At 39.7% G+C, this 19,997-nt stretch overlaps 1 protein-coding gene and 1 long non-coding RNA gene across 2 annotated transcripts in view; one reads left to right on the forward strand and one right to left on the reverse strand.

Annotated features, from left to right (window-relative positions):
- The window catches only part of LOC146470300 (uncharacterized), a 51,504-nt gene that overhangs the window by 3,435 nt on the left and 28,072 nt on the right, over positions 1-19,997 (reverse strand). The gene's annotated exons all lie outside the window — the stretch shown is intronic.
- LOC146470301 (scavenger receptor cysteine-rich domain-containing protein DMBT1-like) overlaps positions 2,829-19,997 on the forward strand; it is a 39,359-nt gene continuing 22,190 nt past the window's right edge. Inside the window, exons 1-4 of the mRNA XM_085122378.1 lie at positions 2,829-2,983; positions 4,602-4,763; positions 14,879-15,229; positions 15,464-15,805. Coding sequence (XP_084978504.1) covers positions 4,712-4,763; positions 14,879-15,229; positions 15,464-15,805 — 745 coding nt within the window. The 5' untranslated portion in view covers positions 2,829-2,983; positions 4,602-4,711. The remainder of the gene's footprint in view (positions 2,984-4,601; positions 4,764-14,878; positions 15,230-15,463; positions 15,806-19,997) is intronic.

A 19,997-nucleotide genomic window follows, 5' to 3' on the forward strand; every position in this document is an offset into this window, starting at 1 on the left:
CCCCTATCCATCTTTTTTGGGAGTACCCCCCCCCCGGGGGTCCACGAAACTGTGAAGTCCGTTTATTGATGTTTTGAACATAGATATTTTCCATCGAAAAGCTATTGTGCCTATAAAGAAAAGCTGCATAGGTCTGGGACAGAGAAAGTACCGCTGTTTTTCTTCTAGCTGCCATTATCTTGTAAGTCAGGTAAGAATAAGTTATATCGTTGTTCAACGAGACTGGTTCTTTAAAAAGCATGGCTAATAAACCTGTGGCCCTCTTGGAATTGAATAAAAACTACTAGAATTACACTAACTCTTATCGTTATAAATTAACAATGCTAAATGACGTTAATAAATTTAAAATGTAAATTAGTAACAGTTTAAAATTCTCCCGCTCAACATACTACTTGTGAAAGCTCTCAGGCTTCATCTGTACGGTTGTCGCATTACTGTTTTTTTATATGTCGTGTACATCGCTTAATTTCAGGAATGTCTTCATTGCTTCAACATCGAACAAAAGCTATAGTTCGAACCCCGAGGTATGTGACACAATGAAAAGATGGACAACAACGGTCTGTTGGTGATCTCATTTTCAAAATCGAGTGATCGAAACTGGGAATAGCCGGATAATTGCACTACCAATAACATAGGGAATGTTGAAGTGCACTAAAAATTGTCCATTCGACACCAACTCTCAACTAGGCCTTCTTGAATCTGCAATAAAAGTTTGTTTTGTCACCTTCAGTGACCATTGGTAATTCCGGCTTCACTGGGAGAAACTAAAAAAAAGGTTCCTCCGGTAATTTTGACAGGGTGTCTGCGAGGGGTTTATAGAAGGACTCCACGTTATTTTCAGCTAATGAAAAAAGGCTACGGAATTTTAATGGAAAACAAAGAATATTGGATGAAGGACCAAAAAACACGACTCCCGCTGGTCGTTAAATGTGACCTCAGCATAGTGTTGTCGTGAGCTTGGAATTTGAAACGCGTTGCATAAATTGTTGATGGTGCTGAATTTTTAAATATTCTTAACATTTATGTAAATAAGTATACAATTCAGCCTTTTGGCTGCCATATATATGATTATCCATAATAAACTAACTAACTATCTATCCATCTATCTATCTATTTATCTATCTATCTATCTATCTATCTATCTATCTATCTATCTATCTATCTATCTATCTATCTATCTATCTATCTATAAGATAGAAGGTAAGCTGGTCTTTTGTGCGAAAATATAGTCTGTTAAGTTTAAACTTGAATCGATTAATCCTAAAATTATGGTAGATGGAACGGCAAAGAACCAGTTGGAGCAAAGAAGCATGAACATAGACGCCGTGATCGCTTGTATGTATAAACACCGTTCTACGCTCTTGATCCCTGTACGGATCTCGGCTAGAGGAGGTCTTCCATGGAAGTAAAGTTTACATCTGTAAACCTTTTCAATAACCGACTTTTCGGCCAAAGGATGGATCACTGATGGCTGAGATACATCCAAAATATCTATGTAGGGAAAAAGACAGTAATCCCACACTGTCACAGTTTTCACGTTTTCAAGATTTAATCACAGAACTTCAAGTTTTCTCTCGTAAAATATTCACACTCCGCCGCCGTAGATAATTCTCTACTATCCTAGCCACCCTCGCAGACGCTCTTTTGGCTCGTCACGCAATCTCTTAACCAAAAGAGCGTCTGCCAGGGAGGTTACTACAATCTCAGCTGTAAATGAACCGACCTTTATCTCTTACGAAATCTTGAATCAACAAAATTTGATTGGCTTAAACGATCTTTCCAGACAAACAGCAAAACAAACAGACTAAATTAAACTGGAAGTCCGAAATCTCACATGTGGCTAACAAAGTCTCGAAGTCTATCGGAATAATTCGCAAATCTAAATTCTACTTGTCGAAAAAATCTCTACGAACTTTATATTTTTTACTAGACTACCCATACTTTTTTTACTGCAACTTAGTTTGGGCCTCCACTTACAAATCTAACCTTGTTCGTCATGAAATTTTTCAGAAACGAGTGGTGAGAGCTATGGCTAAAACCCATTTCTGTGCACATACTAATACAATCTTTAGAAAACTTGGTATTTTAAAATTTCATGACATACACCTATTTCAATTAGGTTTATTCATGTAATCTTACCAAAACCGTACCCTTCCTTTACAACTTGACAGTAAATTCACCTTACAGAAAGAAATTCATTCGTATCATACAAGAAACTCTGATTTATATCGTTTGCCTCTTTGTCGAATTAACGTCAAACAATTTTCCGTTTTTTACCACGGACCTAAATTTTACAACTCCTTGTGGATCCTTGTGTACCGAAATCGTCAACTCGTCCTCCTCTGTCTCCTTTAAGAAAGCACTAAAGGCGTTTCTCTGTAATAACTATTAGTAGTTTTTTCTTGTAGCTTTTGTTTTCGTATTGTATCCTTCCGTTTGACATTGTAATTGTATCCGTCGTCGTGTTCTTATCTTCTTTTTTGATTTCAACTTGTAAAACAATAACTGAGGAGACCTAATTAATATAAGCATCATAGTTTCCTTTAGGTCTCCTCGCCATTGTTACATCTATTTTTTCAATTTTTTTTTGTTTTGTTTTCATTATATTTGTGGTGTGGCAAAATAAATAAACTAAACTAAACTAAAATTACAATCTTCAATCAAACCCGACAAAACGTGATTTTATCCTTGCAAAAATCAAGTCTGTAATTTGACAGTTCGTCACACATACTATTTATATAGTTTCAGACAACGACTCATTCAATCATACCTGTCACTCTATCACGTGACATATGCTTCTTTTTTTAGAAACCGTTGAGAAGGTTTCAAAACAGTCAGCTTTTAGCTTGGGGCAATTTCATTCTTTTGGAAACAACTGTTCCATGACGTTTCGTGTCGGCGATCTCAACTTAATGGCTTGTCTTTGGGACTGACTGTGCTTGGATTGGGATAGCAAATAACATGTCTTTATCTTTTGTCGGAGGTAATGCAACTAAATGGTACTTGTTTAGTCAAAGCAGCATAACAAAACTGTTATTATTGAAGACACAAACATAGCTTGCGAATCGGTAGCATGTAGCAGTGAGAACTGTGCTGGCTGAAAGAAATTACAAATGTTGTACTCATGGTTAATGAACCCGGAATTTAAGCGTATGCACATTTCCAGAATTTCTGTACTAGATTTCTGTGTAAGCGTTCAAGAACAGAATAACTTTAGGGGTATCGAATGGTCCCATTTAATTTAAAAGTGCTCGCAAAATTTGGCCTTTACTCGAATTGCTCGCAAAAATTACACGGGTGCTCGGTTGTTCGTGCTGGCAAAGTTTTGCAACTGCTCGCATGCTCACATTCTCGTTAACGATTGCTCGAAATTTCGTTAATCCTCCTTTGTAGCTATTTTTTATACATACATAAACGATAAATCAGTTATGATAGGGTTAAAACAGAAAGGTTTAAACATCCTTACCTCTGGCTTCAGTCTTTTTTCAACAGTTCAGCCTGTAACTATTGTTCTGTTTTGGAGGTGTCAGCCAGATTATTAGCTATTACTTGGCGCAAAGCATTTCTCCTATTAATAAAATAGAGATTTCGGCTAGCGGAAAATTTACGAAGTACTCGAATTGCTCGCTGCTCGCCATCTGCATTTTTCTAAAGTGCTCGCTGCTCGCAAGAAACATTTGACAACTGCTCGTGCCCGCAAGAATAAACACACTGCTCGCTTATCGAATGGTCTTTGCCAGGATTTGCGAGCACCCTTAACTTTGTCGTTATTTGAAGAAGAATTTGCACTGACAGGATTGCACCATTTCTGCGCAAACCTTTTTTACATTCATAAATAAAAACGAAAATGAATCGCAGACCATGCAGTGCCATGCAATTACATTATAATTCGTCATATGTAGTTAGCAGATAAATTACAGAAGTACAATATACAAATTTTTAATTTACTAAACATACTATTCTAAAGTTAATCGACTTCGACCTTTCGCAACTTTCAGTACTTATTAAAGGCTGGTTTCCATATGATCGCGGATCGCAGATGCAGATCGCAATAAGGTCTGCGATCGTCTGCGATCATATGGAAACTACTTCTGCGATCGTCTGCGATCCTTCGTTTGCGATCGCAGACGATCGCAGAAGATAGAACCATGTTCTATCTAAAGGCTGGTTTCCATATGATCGCAGACGATCGCAGACCTTATTGTGATCTGCGATCTGCGATCTGCGATCCGCGATCATATGGAAACCAGCCTTTATTCACAGTTTGAGTGATACCATGCAAGGGCATATTGATGGTAATTATCTTGTTTTTTTGTAAGTTTAATATAATAGTACTTTCCGTTTTACCTTTAGTATGTTAATCATTGGATTCTAGAGCGCACAATTGAATGGAATGTCAATTCAGGAAACGAGTTATATTGACTGTTCACAGCATTACAGATGTCGGATAGACAGCAATGGAAAAGCGTCTGGGGCGCGTACGTCAGGAGAACCAGTCGACACAATAGATAACTAGTAGATACTAAGTACAAAGCATAGTTTCTCTGTCTTGGAGTAATTCGTTATTAAAGGTATTTCCAATATTTTTCCTTCCTTTTCAGAAAGACCTTGCACACTGATTTAACGTGCTAACCCTGTGTTGTTTAGTCGCGGAGCAGAAAAACCTTTTGCACGAGGTTTAGTCACTCAGTTTCTACAGTCGCGGAGTAAAATGATCTCCTTACCGACCTTGACATTTTTGAGGCTTGTAATGTTATATTCTGGTAAGTATACCATGGTTTTCAGTTTTTTTTTTAATACTGTTGTTTTTAACAGTTGAGAGTGGTCATAAAAAACTGAAATTCATAACTAAACACAATTTGGGGTTTTTATATTCAGCACATAAAAGAAAATATAAAGTTCCATCGGCTCGCTTGTTCATTCTTTGCTTTGAAAATAGAGCAGTTTGAATTTTAGATTTTTGCTTAGTGCGTGACAGAAGGATTGCTGCTCTAAACAATTGTCACGTACATGAAAACATCGATTTGCCTCGTGTTTTATTGAGGTCTGATCAGCTAACATGTAATAGAAGCGTTTATGCCAATGTGTGAAAGTTCAGCAGAGAGAAGAAAGGCTTTCAAATAGCCAAGGTAAACTCCAGATGTTTTTGCTGGTTTCCGGCCGCAATATTGCATGGTGCCCACAGACGGGGCACCAACCTGGCGTCCCACACTAACTCTAATTTTCCGTGGTACATTTTCTCGAGTAACTTGATTATGAGATATTGCACAGCCCTGCGGCTTTCACACGTTGTTTATGTATCACTCTTCCACAACCTATCAATTTCTTGACTTTATCTATTGAATGGTTGAGCATTTTATTTTTTTTACTTGCGTGACGATGTGTGAGGTGAAAATCACCAATTGTTGTAGTCAACTGTAACTTTCCTTTTAAGGTCAGTAGCTAATATAATAATTAAAACTGTCTATTTTTAATAAAGTGTTGTTGTTGTTGTTGTTGTTGTTGTTGTTGTTGTTGTTAGTAACGTAAGCTCTTTTTATATTTATCAGCAAAATTGGACTAAATTATTGAATGCTGATTGGCTGAGACGGAGGGAATTTTTTTCTCAACCTTGAGAACATTTGTAGTAATCAAGAGGGGGTTCTTACTTGATAATATCTGGCTTATACCTTACATAGGAACTTAGCATTACTTGAAGATTATTGCCGAGTCCACGTTGGAACAAAGGCTTCACGTATTATTGTAGAATCTGGTACCACGTCCGCCCACAACGCGCTGGTTTTGAAAAATTTCTGCCTGTGCCGACTTTGAACCTTTTTATTCAACGTTTGAGCTAACACTATACAGTTTGCGGCTATTCAGAAATTTATCTGAAAACAATTGGATGCAGAAGTTAGTGTTTGTTGTTACCAAGACAACCAATTTCTGACAGGCATGTTTTGCAGAAAATGGAGTATTCGTGTTTTTTAGTGTAGGTAATCACATGATTTTGAGTGCAATTTGGAATAAATAAGCACGAGTAAATTTTTTCATAGACTAACAAAATTGCACGATCCCGTATGTGTACATGTGCTTATTTATTCCAAACTGCACGAGAGAAATCATGTGATTACTTATTAATAGTATACATGAAAAAATTTCACAAAAGCTTATCATAATTATGCAGAAGCAAGGCCCGCGAATCACCTGCAAAAATAATTTATTCAAACCCTGTAAATGACATTGTGCTTTCGGTCAAAAGAATCGCGTTCTTTCGAAACAACAGTTTTGTTTTTTTAAAAAGCGTTTTTTAAAGCCACAATTAAATTCACAGTGCGGCTAAACAGTTCAAGGAATTGTACAGTCTGTATCAGAATCAATTTCGATGAAATTGCGAGGCGTCAAGTTTGACGCTAGTAATTTACGCGTTTAAAAGCATGAAATGAACACAGAGACCTTGGCTTTTATCTAAAAGCTTCCGTGAAGTGTGTTGATAAGTGCAAAGTAACAGGAGAAACATGAAGAACTGAAATGGCGAATTGTGTCAAAGTGAATTCCACACATCTCGACCTAGCGCGCTCGCTTCACGGGCCAAACTAAATATTTTAACATGACAAATAAGTAAAATTGCCCGTTCAAAAAAGTTATTTCATTACCAGTATGTTTGTATACCCTTGATGATATGGTCATCTGAAATAAGGCAAGAATCACTCTATCTAAGGAATAGCAAACATTGTATTCTTTAGGTGGGCAACTTTAAATGAAAGAATGTTCAAGTGGAGATAAAATATAGTTTGGAAGCAAGCACAAGGGATGTAAAAACGATTGTGAAGGTGTCAACTCGAGAAAACACTGCCTTGTCTTGAACGAGAGTTTTAAAGATGTACTAATTTGCATAATTTCAATCGGGCCATCGACCACGTTATGGCCGATTTCGAACTTTCCCAATTTTTGCCAAAATAAAAACTCGCTGGAACTTTTGAATATTATTTTTGAAAATAGTTCACCAAAAGGGTCTTTTGGGGCAAATAAAAAGAAATTCGAATTTTCGCTGCTGTCGCCGGATTCTCGAAAGTTACTGACAATGGCTCTTAATGACATTTCGTGTAATCGGGCATGACTTTTGTTTTTTGTGCTTTGTACCCGGATGAGGGCACATGGCATGTTTTTTTTAGAAATGTACTACGAGTTGAAAGTTTTTACAGCTGGTGTAAAAGTGCTTGTAGTCATTAAATAGTCATCAAAATGTTACCCGAGGTAAGAGATTTGGGTTTGGAAGCCGCGGGAACATTTTTCTAGTCCTAAACGAACCGGATACGACGAGTGAATCGGAGAATTTGTTATGGAATCGACCGATCCGACCGACAGCGGTCTGCATTTGGAAGTGCATGGAGCTATGAATACACAAATTGTTATCCTGAGAAACAAGCGAGCGTCTTTGAAGCGACGAATTACGAATACCATAAAGAAGTTGAAAAGTTCTATCGAGCAATTTGTAAGAAAAGGCCATTATCCGCGGATATGTTCATATGCTGGAATAATTTATACACGAAGCACGCGCGTGTTCTAAATGATCGACTGGTGGCTGTTATTCCAGAAAACGAGCACGGAAAACCCCCACTTGGTACGAAGTGGAGCTGGAGAGAGTTCAGGAAGTGAAATTAGAGGCTGAAGCTCATCTTGAGCAAAGAGCAGACGAAAGTATTAGTGGATTGATAGCCTGTTCCAGGCTCCTAGAGAGATGCGCGAAGGAGAGTGCGAGGGGACGAAAACGAGGGGGGAATGGGGGAGAGAAAAAGAGGGAAAACATCAGAACTGTTGACAAGGCGTGTGGGTTTACAAGTCAGTCCATTGAACGACCTTGGTAATCGATTTCATGTGAATGGAGTCCTGGTAGTTGATCGCCTGAATGTACCTGAAAGAAAGGTGGAACTCAAGGAGTTACAGGAGAAATGGCCACACCTGTTGGACTTAGAGTTGATTGAAGTTGCTGGAACACAGGTCTCTCTACTTCTAGGCAGTGATGTCCCAGAGCTTATTGTGCCACTGGAAACCCGAAGTGGACCGAGAGGGTCACCAGTTGGAATTCGTACTGAACTTGGGTGGGCTATTACTGGCCGTCTACCTGGTTATATTCAAGACAGTGAGTCAGTTTGTAAGGTTCATGTGTTGACTGCGGATGAAGAGCTCCATGAAACGTTTAAATCTTGGTGGCGGACTGAGAACTTTGGTTGCCCCTATGACTATGATACCCAGCATTGAGTTGAGGATGCAAATGTCGTGAAGTTTCTAAATGAGAAAACCCGAAAGCTGAATGATCGATATGAGGTTTCGTTGATTTGGAAAGATCAGAACATCAGACTCCCTGACAACCGCGTTGTGGCAGTTCATCGTCTTAATGTTCTGGAAAGGGGACTCTAACGTGATCCTGAGTTAGCAGCTGCCTATGAGAAAACCATCAGCTCAGACTTAGAGAAAGGGTACACCAAGAAGCTGACTAAGGAAAAAGCAAATGCACCCGTGAAGCACAAATGGTACCTACCTCATCACTCTGTTGTAAATCCCAGTAAACATAGAAAGGTTAGACGAGTATGTGATGCTGCTGCTAAGTTTCGAGGCTCGAGGCTCATCACTAAACAGTCATCTTCTGAGTAGTCCAGACTTGATGAACAACTTTGTGGGAATTTTCATGCGATTCTGAGAGGATCGGATTGCAATTTCTGGAGATGTCGAAGTGATGTTTAATTAAGTTGCTGTCCCGCCAGAGGATCAAGTTGCCCTTCGTTTTCTGTGGCGTCAATCACCTGGATCTGAAGCAGAAGTTTTTCAATACCAGGGTCACAGCTTTGGAGCCAAGTGTGCACCAACATGGTCTAACTATGCGCTTCTTAGAGGTGCAGAAGAAAAAATAAAGTGCAGTCTCCAACTGCTGCCCTTGCAGTAAAGCGAAACTTCTGCATGTCAAGTCCGCAGAATCGAGCAGCGAAGCACTGGAGCTGCAAAAGCAACTGGTTGCAATGCTGAAGCTTGCACTAGACCAAATGGATCTCAACTGAGAAAGAAGTGATCGAGCGTATACCAAAGCACGGTTGTTGAAGAAGATTTTGTCATCCCTGTGGAACGTGCTCTTGGTGGCATTTGGAACACTAACTCTGACTGTTTTGTCTACAAGGTGGTTTAAAGAGACTTGGCAGATACGCGTCGCAAAATTCTGAGTCTGATAGCATCATTTTTCGATCTAATTGGGTTCCTGGCTCCATTTCTGGTGCGAGCAAAAATCCCTCTTCAACAAGTGTGGCAGTTTGGTATTGTCTGGGATGATGCACCACCACCAGAATTCCTCATAGAGTGGCCCAAATGGCAGGAGGAACTGGAGGGGCTTTCAGAATTCTTTGTTCCCCGGTTTTATCGTCATGTTGTGTAGAATCCATCTGTTATTGAGCTGTATGTATTTGGAGATGCCAATGTACTGGCGTTCTGCTCAGTAGCTTACTTTAGATTCAGCTATGCCAGTGGAACTGTGAGATGTTCCTTTGTTACAGCTAAGACGCGAGTAGCACCCAAGAGGCCATTGAGCGTTCCTAGACTTGAACTGCAACGCGCAGTATTGAGTGCGAGGTTATCTGGCGTAGTAATCAAGGAACATGATTACAACATTGATGCTAAATACCTTTGGACTGACAGTAGCACTGTATTTCAGTGGATTCGTGGGGAGTCAAAGCGCCACCTCGCATTTATAGCTAATCGAATTGGTGAGATTCTGGACACGACGAAATCCAGTCAATGGAACCACTGTCCTGGTCCATTAAACCCTGCAGATGATGGTAGCAGGGGACTTCCGCTTAGGTCGATCGGATCAGAGAGCAGGTGGCTGAATGGTCCTTCCTTCCTGCATCTCCCTGAAGAGAAGTGGCCGAAGGGGAATTAAAAACTTGAAGCCTCCAACCAACCTATGATTGACCTGCAAACCCAAGAAATAGCAGTAAATTGGACTGGTGCAGTGCAAGATTTAAGGCGCTAATTTATTTCTTTGGATAAGTACTTATCCTTGACGCGACTCCTCAGAGTAACCGCCTTCAGTTTTCGGGTTATTTACAACTGTAGACGCGCAGTGGCTGAACGTCGAATTGGTCTGTTGTTAGTTGAAGAGTTGGAGCAGGCACGGAAATTCAGGATCCGCAAGACTCAAGTAGAGTCCTATCCCCAAGAAGTTGCCACTCTCAAGAAATTCTACCCATTTCAAGCAAGAGCAAATTAGTTTCTCTTTCACCCTTCTTGGACGAAGAAGGAAGGGCTCGTGTTGGTGGATTGAGAGCCACCCTTTGGTTTTGTCACCTGAGCATGAGATGAGCCATCATATCGTCATAAACTGCCATGAGAAGCTTGAACATAAAGGCGTTGAACATGTCCGAAACGAATTAAGACAACAGTACTGGATTCTGCGCTGCCGTGCAGAAAAAGTACGAAAGATTCTATATCAGTGTTCTTATTGCAGAAGGCGAAGAGCAAAACCAGAAGCACCATTGATGGTTGGCCTTCCCTCTGATCGTCTACAAGTTGCACCGGCATTCTCGAAAGTTGGAGTAGATTCTTTGGTCCACTGAAAGTGAAGCATCTCAGGAAGGAAGAAAAGAGAAATGGTTGCCTCTTTACTTGTCTCGTGACTAGAGGTGTGCATTTGGAAGTTGCGCACTCTTTGTCTACTGACTCCTTTATCATGTGTCTTCCACGGTTTATAGCAAGACGAGGTAAACCAGCTGTCATCTACTCTGACAATGGAACAAACTTCGCGGGAGCCAACCGCGAGTTAAAAGGATGCCTGTGTGTGAGTGGAATCAAGATCGAATTGCAAGTACCACCACACTGGATGAATAAAGAATTCTGGATTTTTAGCACCGAGTCTCTCGCTCTTCCAGAGAATTTCTTCTTCCTCTTCGGAAAGTTGTCAAGCTTTGTTTGGACGCTTGCGGCGGCCAGCCAAGCGAAGCTGTTTCGCTTTTCCGTCCAGTACTTGTTTGAGGAACTGAATTCTCTGTCGCCAAAAATGGACAAACTCTCTGTTCTTCAATCAAGTGTCTATCAAGCGAGACAATCATCACTTTCAGGCTTTCTGGTTCTTAATCTTTGTCTTGTCTGTTTTAATTTCGGCATAGAATCGCTCGGACAGTGTGTTAAGCTCAGCAGGCTCGTTTTTTTCAATTTCCTCGGCAATTCTCTTCTCTGAACACCACCTTTTCCATACCAACAACCAATATTTAGTGCTTTTTGCCGTGTTTTCGTTGTTAGAGCTATTTTTCAGCTCTTGAGCTCTTGTATTGTTGTCGCGGTGGCGAAAGGAAACCTATCTAAAACGCCGGCCATTGTCTCGCTCGCAAATTTTTCAGTGTATCCAAATTTTGCGCTATCCAGGCCTCGCATTAAGAGCTCGCATTTGATTGGCTATCTGTGAGTTTTTTTTTAATCATGACCAAGAGAGGATGAAGGTACCTTCATCCTCTCTTGTCATGACCAATCAGAATGCTTGGTTGTTACCCCTTTTTGCACTTGAATTACCACTTTTCTGCACTGAATTACCTTTCTTCTGCACTATGTTAACTGAAGACTGTACTTCTCTTAGCCAATACGAATGGAGAAATTTTTTCATGTATATTATTAATGAAGAAAATTCACCTTTTCATGTTTTCATCTAATTTTTAACTCGTGAATGCGCGCATGTGCAATGAACGAGTTCAGGGGCTCCTGACAAGTTATAGTAATGTGAGTAAATGTCAGTCGCTCGATCTGTCAGTTGTAAACTTTATATTAGATTAATCGGAATTTAATCACTGAAAATCACAACTTATTCATTAGTATACGTATGGAGCATGTATTCACCATCAGCGGCCATTACGGGACAAAAAAAAGACAAAATCAACGCAAGGAATAACTTATTCTTAAAAGAAAACAGCTAGTAGGGGCAACTTATCAGAACAGATATTTTCCATAAGTTCGATTTCGATAGGCGGAACTGCTCGTTTCAGCAAAAAATCAAACACAAAGATGAAAACCTTGAAAGGAGGTTACCCTAAAAATCCGAGGTAATGACTTGAGTGAAAGAATAGGAAATTTTACCGTGCGATAAATCTCCCTTCGATGTCAACGTAATCGATACGATCAGGACGTAAACACTGACTTTACATTGGCAACCGAACATGACACTTCAAGCATTTTTATATTCGGCCTTGAACGTTAAATTAACTTTAAAGATTCAAAGCAATTCCGTGGATGAAAGGCTAGAAAAATAAAACTTCGCAATAAATTTCATGCGGGATCCACTGTGAGTGATAGGATCGGTTTACCAGAACAAACGTAAACACTGAAAATTTGCTTACGCGCGCTTGACGAACTTCTACATTTACATTCACTTGAAGAAAGCCAAAATAGCAAGTTTAGTAAGATTGAAAGCAGACAGAAGCCGTCGTTTGAACGTAGAAAGGAATTACCATGCTGAAAACACCGCCAAGATTTAGGTCACGTTCTAGGTAACCAAATCGTTTGCATGTATCAACTTTCATTAGTGAAGAGCGCGATACGAGGAAAAAACACACGGAAGGAAGGAAAACTAGACGCTTTTCTTTTTTGTCGATTGGCAACCACGTAAAACCATCTAAAGAACGTACACTTCTACCTTTGCGATGCTTTGTGTATCGAAAGTAATGTAGATTCAGTGTGTAATTTAATTGTTTTGCGAGATAAGCAAATCTACAATGCATTCCTGCAATGCGACATGGCGTCAAGGAATCCTTGTAGCCTAGTTTGATGCGACACTGTTTTACGGTGAACACTATTCGGTAGCCTTTGATCGTGTTCTTCAGTTTGTTTTGGTTACTCTAGGGTCAATTTGGTTGGTTTGGTGAGTTTTACGTTTTGTTGTGGACCTCAAAGGAAATATCTTTGGACGGGGTAAATTTAAACAACGGAGAAAAGGCAGTGAGAACAATTAAACGAGTAGCGAAGTTACAGAATACCAAACAAAGCTTTTTGAAAGTAGGCGAAACCTAGGAGGAAAAAGAAATCAAAAGCGAAATCGCAAAGCTGCACAAAGTCCTTCTTTTAAACGACTGCCGCCAAGCCGCTGGGTACATCTCCTTCGAAACTGAGGTTATCTGAAAATAGCACTTAATTAATTGTGCAGTTCTGACTTCATAGACCGTTTGCGAATATTAGAATAAGATAAATTTATTTTCTTAAGGAAGGTTTTTTCGCGATTGGAAATTAGTTAGTATTATTATATGGCTGGCTCCGCGAGCGGGCAAGATGAGTCAAATCCTGCGCTGTGATTGGCTACCCGAGCGGGCAAGATGGAGCTATCTTGCCCGCTCGGGATTACCCGTTGCCCGTCCGCTTGGCATCGAAAGTTTAATCCCAACAACAATGCGGGTTTTCTTCGATTTTCCCGTTGTTTGGGGGGAAAACGCTCACTAAAAAGTTCGGTAAACTCTCAACATTTACCTAAAGGAAAGGAAAGAGAATGGAATCGTCCTCGTGTAGTGAACACTTTGTTTCAGCTACAATGAATGTGAGTTGAATCGGTGAGTTGCTCTGCGTGTAGTATTTTAGATAGAATTGATTTTGAAAAACTTATTGCCTCAAGTCGAGTGCCAAATTGATAATTTCTCTAGGTTTGCAATGACTGTATTTAAATCATAGCGTAGTGGAAGCTGCAGTTAGTGTTTAAAGCAGTTCAGAAAAGTATTTTTTTTAAGTTCGCCGAAGAAGCTCACGTTTTTAATTTAGCCGCGTCTTGCTTGTTGTAAACAAGAAAATCTTGTCAAAGTTTCGCCCAGTTTTCTGATTTACCTGCTCTTTTTTTCGGCTTATGTTTGCATATAATCTCAAAATCTATTGTTTCATTCAAGAATTAATGATTGGAGGCCGAAAACTGTGTAAAATTTTTTATTATTTACGCCACCGCGCGATCGGCTGAAAATGGCGAGTTTGCCGGATTCTATTCAAATCTTCCCGTTCTTGCGAGAATCTAAATTTTTTGGTTCTCAATAATTGTATACTCCCTTTAAACCATTATAAAGTTAGAGCCCTAAGATAATTTAGGATTCGTCGTTGTCCACGATTACATGCTAATCCAAAAATGCACTGAAAATAAATCTTCCACCGGCCGGCTATGAAGAATTTCTTTCCGAGTAGAGCAGTTTCATGCCGTGTTTTGTTTTGTTGTTGTAGTTTTAACTTGATGGTAAAGCCATATAATAAATCCTTTATTGACCAAGCTTGTTCGGTCAAGATAGCTGGATATTGGCCTCGTTCTTTTTTTGCGTTTTTATGGACCTCGACTTCGTCTCGGTCCATAAAAACGCAAAAAAAGAACTTGGCCAATATCCAGCCATCTTGACCTCACGCTTGGTCAATAACGCATATTTCTTGAAATCCAATTTTCGATTGGACAAGAGTGCGATCTATTCACAAATCGCACTATTTTTTGCACTAAATCGCATCCTTTTTTTAGCCCATCAAAATGAAAGCGAAATAATAACAAAAAAAATAATATTGACAAAAAATTGTTCGAATTCAGAGCAAATTGCACTCCACTCAGTTCAATTACCGCTATATACAACTTATTCTTATACGATTGATTTTTTTTATTTTACTTCTTACTTATTAAATTTACTCGGGCTTTGTTCTAAGGTATATGTTTACTATGAACTTGCTACTATCTGTGTGGTATAAAAGAAACCCTGGAGTGGATGACAAACAGACAAACAACAAAACAATCCATACATTTGTGTCATACTTACAACGCAATTTGGTCATTTAACTTAACAGTGTAATCAAATTTTACACTCGTCTATGAGAAACAAATATTCTTAAAAAATAAAACTGTTGCTTAAAATGTCTTTTTCAGACACGCATGTTCGCCTAACTGGTTATAACGCGACCTTCGCTGGTCGCGTTGAAGTATTTTCTCAAGGAGTCTGGGGACGTGTTTCGACTCATGATTCTTACGCACCTTGGCGCAAAAAGGAAGCTGAAGTTGTATGCAGGCAGCTTGGTTTCCCAGGAGTCATCACTGCATTGAGTTATTCAGCGTTTGGAGAAGGTCCGGGGCCAATTTTGATGTCTCGTGTACAGTGTGTTGGGGCAGAAAATACTTTACAACAATGCCAATATCGGGATTGGGTCAAGAGCTCGTTAGCTACAGGAAATGAAGTGGGAGTGATCTGCAAAACTCATGAATTTCGCCTTAATAAGGGTGGTAAGTTACTTTAATTAACCCTTTCACTCCTATGGGAAATGTCGTAATTTTGTAAAACGGCAACTGTGAACCCCCTACACCAACTGTTATACACCATTTAAAAGGTTTTATCTGGGGCAGATAAAATATTAACTAAATACTGACAAATTGACAATTAAAGAGTTGCAAAACAGTATATTCTCAAAACTGAAGAAGCAACTAACGTGCTATTAAAATTATGCGTTTATAAATTAGATATTCCAATCCGTCTGCAAGGCTCCTCAGTACGTAATGCTGGCCGAGTAGAAGTGCTGCACGCAGGAGTCTGGGGAGGAATCAGCAGTGACAACTGGGATATGAATGACGCTATGGTAGTTTGTCGCCAGCTTGGTTACCAAGCCGGAGCAGAAGCAGCTTTAAAGAACGGTGTTTATGGACCAGTCATCGGTCCAGTGTGGCTTACCAATCTTCAGTGCACTGGGAGCGAGAAAAACGTCGTGGAGTGCACTCATGATCAGATTGGAAGCAAAACTGAACTACAGAGGCCAAGAGAAATTGCCAGTGTAATTTGCAACGAAACGCCTCCTCTTCCAAATGGTAGTTGATAAGTATCCTTTCCTCTCTGTTTATACGATGAGTTACTTTAGTCTAACCCATGCCCTAACATATGTTAGTTTCGTGAATAATAATATACATACAAAAATTTCTGCAATCTGATTGGTGGAGAGCGGCTCAATTTATCCTAAGTGTAGTGCAGAAATGTGAGATTGAGTGCAGAAAGTCGAAATTAGTGCAACAAAGGTGAAATTAAAATGATTGACAGGTACGCCAATTTGCAAATCGGCTGTCTCGAAACAAAATGGCGAACAGGTTTGAAGAGAGTAACAGCATTTTAATTCGAAGTTTAAAGGAAAATGCAAAGAAACTCAACAAAGCACAAACAACAGGCTAAAAGTTTGGAGGTCTTGGACAGCACAAAAGGGCTACGACCAAAAGATTGAAAACTATGAACCGGACCGGAGGCAGTCAACGAAATTCTCGAGGATTTCCACGCAACAGTACGTAAAGAAGACGGGAAAGACTATACGAGCATGGCAGTCTTCGCACTGCAATTGAACTTTACCTACGAAGGTAAGGTTACAAATACTCCACAATTAGAAACCGAGAGTAAAAAGGTTCGAAGCAAGTTCTTGACGGTAAAGTTCGACTACTGCGACAACAAGTTAGCTTATAGTCAAGTGGCCGAACAAGTCTTAGAAGTCTGACAAACACTGAATTAAACGAGCAGTGGAAAAGCAAAACGCTTTGAAGCACAAGTCCTGGTACAAACGGTTTGGTAGCTCCTGACTCAATATTTTGGCGTAGAGCATCATGTTGAAGATTTCCATGTCGGCTTGGACGAAAACAAACGTTGAATTCATTGAGAACCAGATTAAAACACGCCAGTCTGGACTGTCTGCCAAACCCGGGCTCCTGAAATCCAGTCAGTTCGAAAACATGCCGAGGATGGTGATTGACTTCAGACTTCTTTTGACATTGACCTAAAATTATGCTTTGCGGTTTGAAAACTTGCTCTTTTTAGAGTGATGGTATTTTTAGCATGTTTTCCGTACGTATGAACATGTATGTCAATCAAGCTTGTCATTTTTGAAACCAATCAAAGGCATGTGGGCGGAGCATGAGCTGACGGACAAGAAATAAACAAAAGCTCATTTGAAATTTTTGTATGTATATTATTAACAAGTAATCACGTGATTTCTCTCGTGCAATTTGGAATAAATAAGCACTTGTAAAATTTTAAAAGACCACAAATTGCACTCGCCCTGCGGGCTCGTGCAATTTTGATAGCCTTTTAAAATTCTACTCGTGCTTATTTATTCCAAATTGCACTCGGAAGCAAGTGATTACCTATACAAATAAATTATTGCCCATGATCACCTATCCCAGTTAACCAGACCAATGGCATACCATGTCCTGTGGCAGACCCAATGCCCAATAGGCGAATCTTTGTTTGCACTTTTTTCCTCATTAACATCTGCTTACCACTATCAGATGACGCTAACAAAATAAAAACTCTGAATATCGAAAGGGCATAACAGTTTCAGCTCTCCTCTAGATCTCAGTTTGACCCAAGACAAAAACACACTCAACCCTGGGTGTGGCTCGCTTCAAGCCAAGCGCTGCCCAATCCGAGATGTACCATGTACTGGCTTTAACGACCCAAGCCCAATCCCTATACTGATCAGTTTTGCTAGATTCTATAAATAGCTTTAAATAGCTACACTCAATCACGACGTCTGAACGATTTAACTTCGCCAGTTCATCAAAGCGAAGAAAAGCAGCAAAAGCTAAAATACAAATAACAACAGAACGAATATTATACAAAGAGGCCATCGGATCGGCCTTAGAAGCAACTAAATGTTCAAGCTGAGAAATAATAATTGGCTCCTTCTTGGAAGTGCGATGGGCCAGCATACGCTACGCACCAGCAAGAACATTCTTCACTAGCGGATGATCTGAAGGAGACGGCTCACCACCCAGTTGGTGCATCCAAGCAATACTGTGGACGGCAGACTCCAGAATGGACGCTGTCTTTGCGCCAATCATCAAGAATCGCAAGTAAAGAGCAAACTCAAAAGGCGATGCAGGAAAAGCTATCAAGGAATGACTCCGCGCCCAGGATTTCCATCGATTGTAAGAGGCGGTATACTTGGCTGACGTGTTAGAGGCTCTGCTAACCAAAACTACTCCAGGTAAAGATACCGCAAGCGAAGATAAGGCAACATCGTTCTGAGCAACAGCTTCCCGAAAATTCGTCCACATAGAAGAGTTGAAAACATCTGCAAAATAAGACAATAAAAAGAACTCAACACGCAAATGACACCCTCAAAAATAATAAAATAACCCGAACGCTGAATAAGCGAGACCGAGATGAAATAACTAACCTCACACCCGACTATAAATACCCTAACTAAATACGTAACCCACATACCAGCGCACATACCTAATCAAATAAAAGATACCGATGAGAGCATATTTTCCTGCTAATTCCACAGTCAAACGCAGGAAAATACTCTGATTTTCTCTGAGAATTTGAGCCCAATACATCGAATGGTTTCGGAGAAATTCTCTTCTAAAAACTCGAAATTTTACAGAGAATGTATGGCTCATTAACTTTTTTGCCACCCAGCAATTTCACAGTTTTTGATGGTTGATATTTCATTCAATATTGCTTGCAAAGAGCTGAAAATTACGCAAATTGCTCAACTTAATCAGCTTAGTCGGCCACGGCTTCTATGAGTTAAGTTGTATGCTAATAAGGAAAACTGTAAACAATGACGTCAGCAAAGATTCGCCTATACGGATAGTATCACGAGGTAATCGGTCGCGATATTAGAAGACCGACCTATTAATACAACGCATCTATTAGTACGCAATCTCCGCTGATTTGGTGGAAAAACGCAAATGATTATTGCTGACGATACCGACAAATGGATTCAGTTATGACTTTTTCATGACGGTCACCTTACTACCGGCAAAGATAAATCGTTTGCTTACGGTAACCAATAGGAAAGTAGATAAAGTCAGTATAGAGTCCTAAAGTGATGACGTCATAAAAACTAAATTTACTCGGAAAGAGCATGACGACCCCATACAAATCGATTTCCTTCTAATTTTGTCTCATTTCCTAACGTTAGGAACTGAGACAAAATTAGAAGGATTTGTATGGAGTCATCGTGGCATAACAGAGCTAATATCTCGCCCCCAAATTGCAATAAAATGCTGACTTTTTGCAAGAAGGTATTTTTCATCATGCTCTTTCCGAGTATACTAACAAATCCCATAATTTCAAAAATTCAAGTATTTGTTACATCACACTTTAGGACTCTATGTTGTTAAGTACGGACCTGTTCAAATCAGTCTAATTCAGTATTACGTCTGAGAATTGGTTTCTTTTCCATTCGCCGGAATCGACACGTTAGTTAGAAAATCCAAACTTTCCTGACCGAAATGTTTCTGATCGGAGCTAGCCACAAGATGGTTCATGTCTGATAAGATGAGAGCATGTTACGTAGAGTTGAATATGATGCTATCAAACCACATCACACTCAAAGGCTTATTGGGGACGTATTTTCAGTACACAGTATTGGGAGACATATTTGGGACTTCGACAACTGACCGCTTAGGAGACGGTGGTCGTCAAATACAGGTTCCACTTTAACAACTACAAATGGGGTCAATCAAATGTTACTTGCCGATGAATTAAATCAAACTTGATAAATTTTTGACTCGGTAAATTTTAAACGACTCCTTAATTAAGCCATAATAATAAACCTTACCGTATATAAATCGGGTGACATAGGATCACGGGATGCATATATGCAGCATCACGTGATGTATATCACGTACAGTTGTTCATCACGTGTAGCTGATAGCACAATTCCACGTGATAGAATCACATAGTGTTCGTGATTACACCGTATTACATGTTACGGCCGCATTCCACGTTGTTATGTTTAGCATTTAGTTCTTTGTATGGTTGCACATTCCTTTCGCATTCTTTTCAGATATCGCTATTCATTCTGTTAAATTTCTCCGCATAATTTTCTTTGTTCTTAGATCATTTTGTAAGTTTCACAGTTCAATCTAATTTATTTCGCTTCAGCGTTCACGGAAACATCGTTGCAGTTTTTCTTCGTTCAACTCTTGTTTGCCATCGTACATTTTTTCCGTTCAACTTTCTAACCACACAACGTTTGTAAGTATTTTCGCTTAGTTTCTTTCCGTT

Source organism: Pavona decussata, unplaced genomic scaffold (genome assembly GCF_977016875.1).
Source record: "Pavona decussata unplaced genomic scaffold, jaPavDecu1.1 SCAFFOLD_114, whole genome shotgun sequence".
NCBI lineage: Eukaryota > Metazoa > Cnidaria > Anthozoa > Scleractinia > Agariciidae > Pavona > Pavona decussata.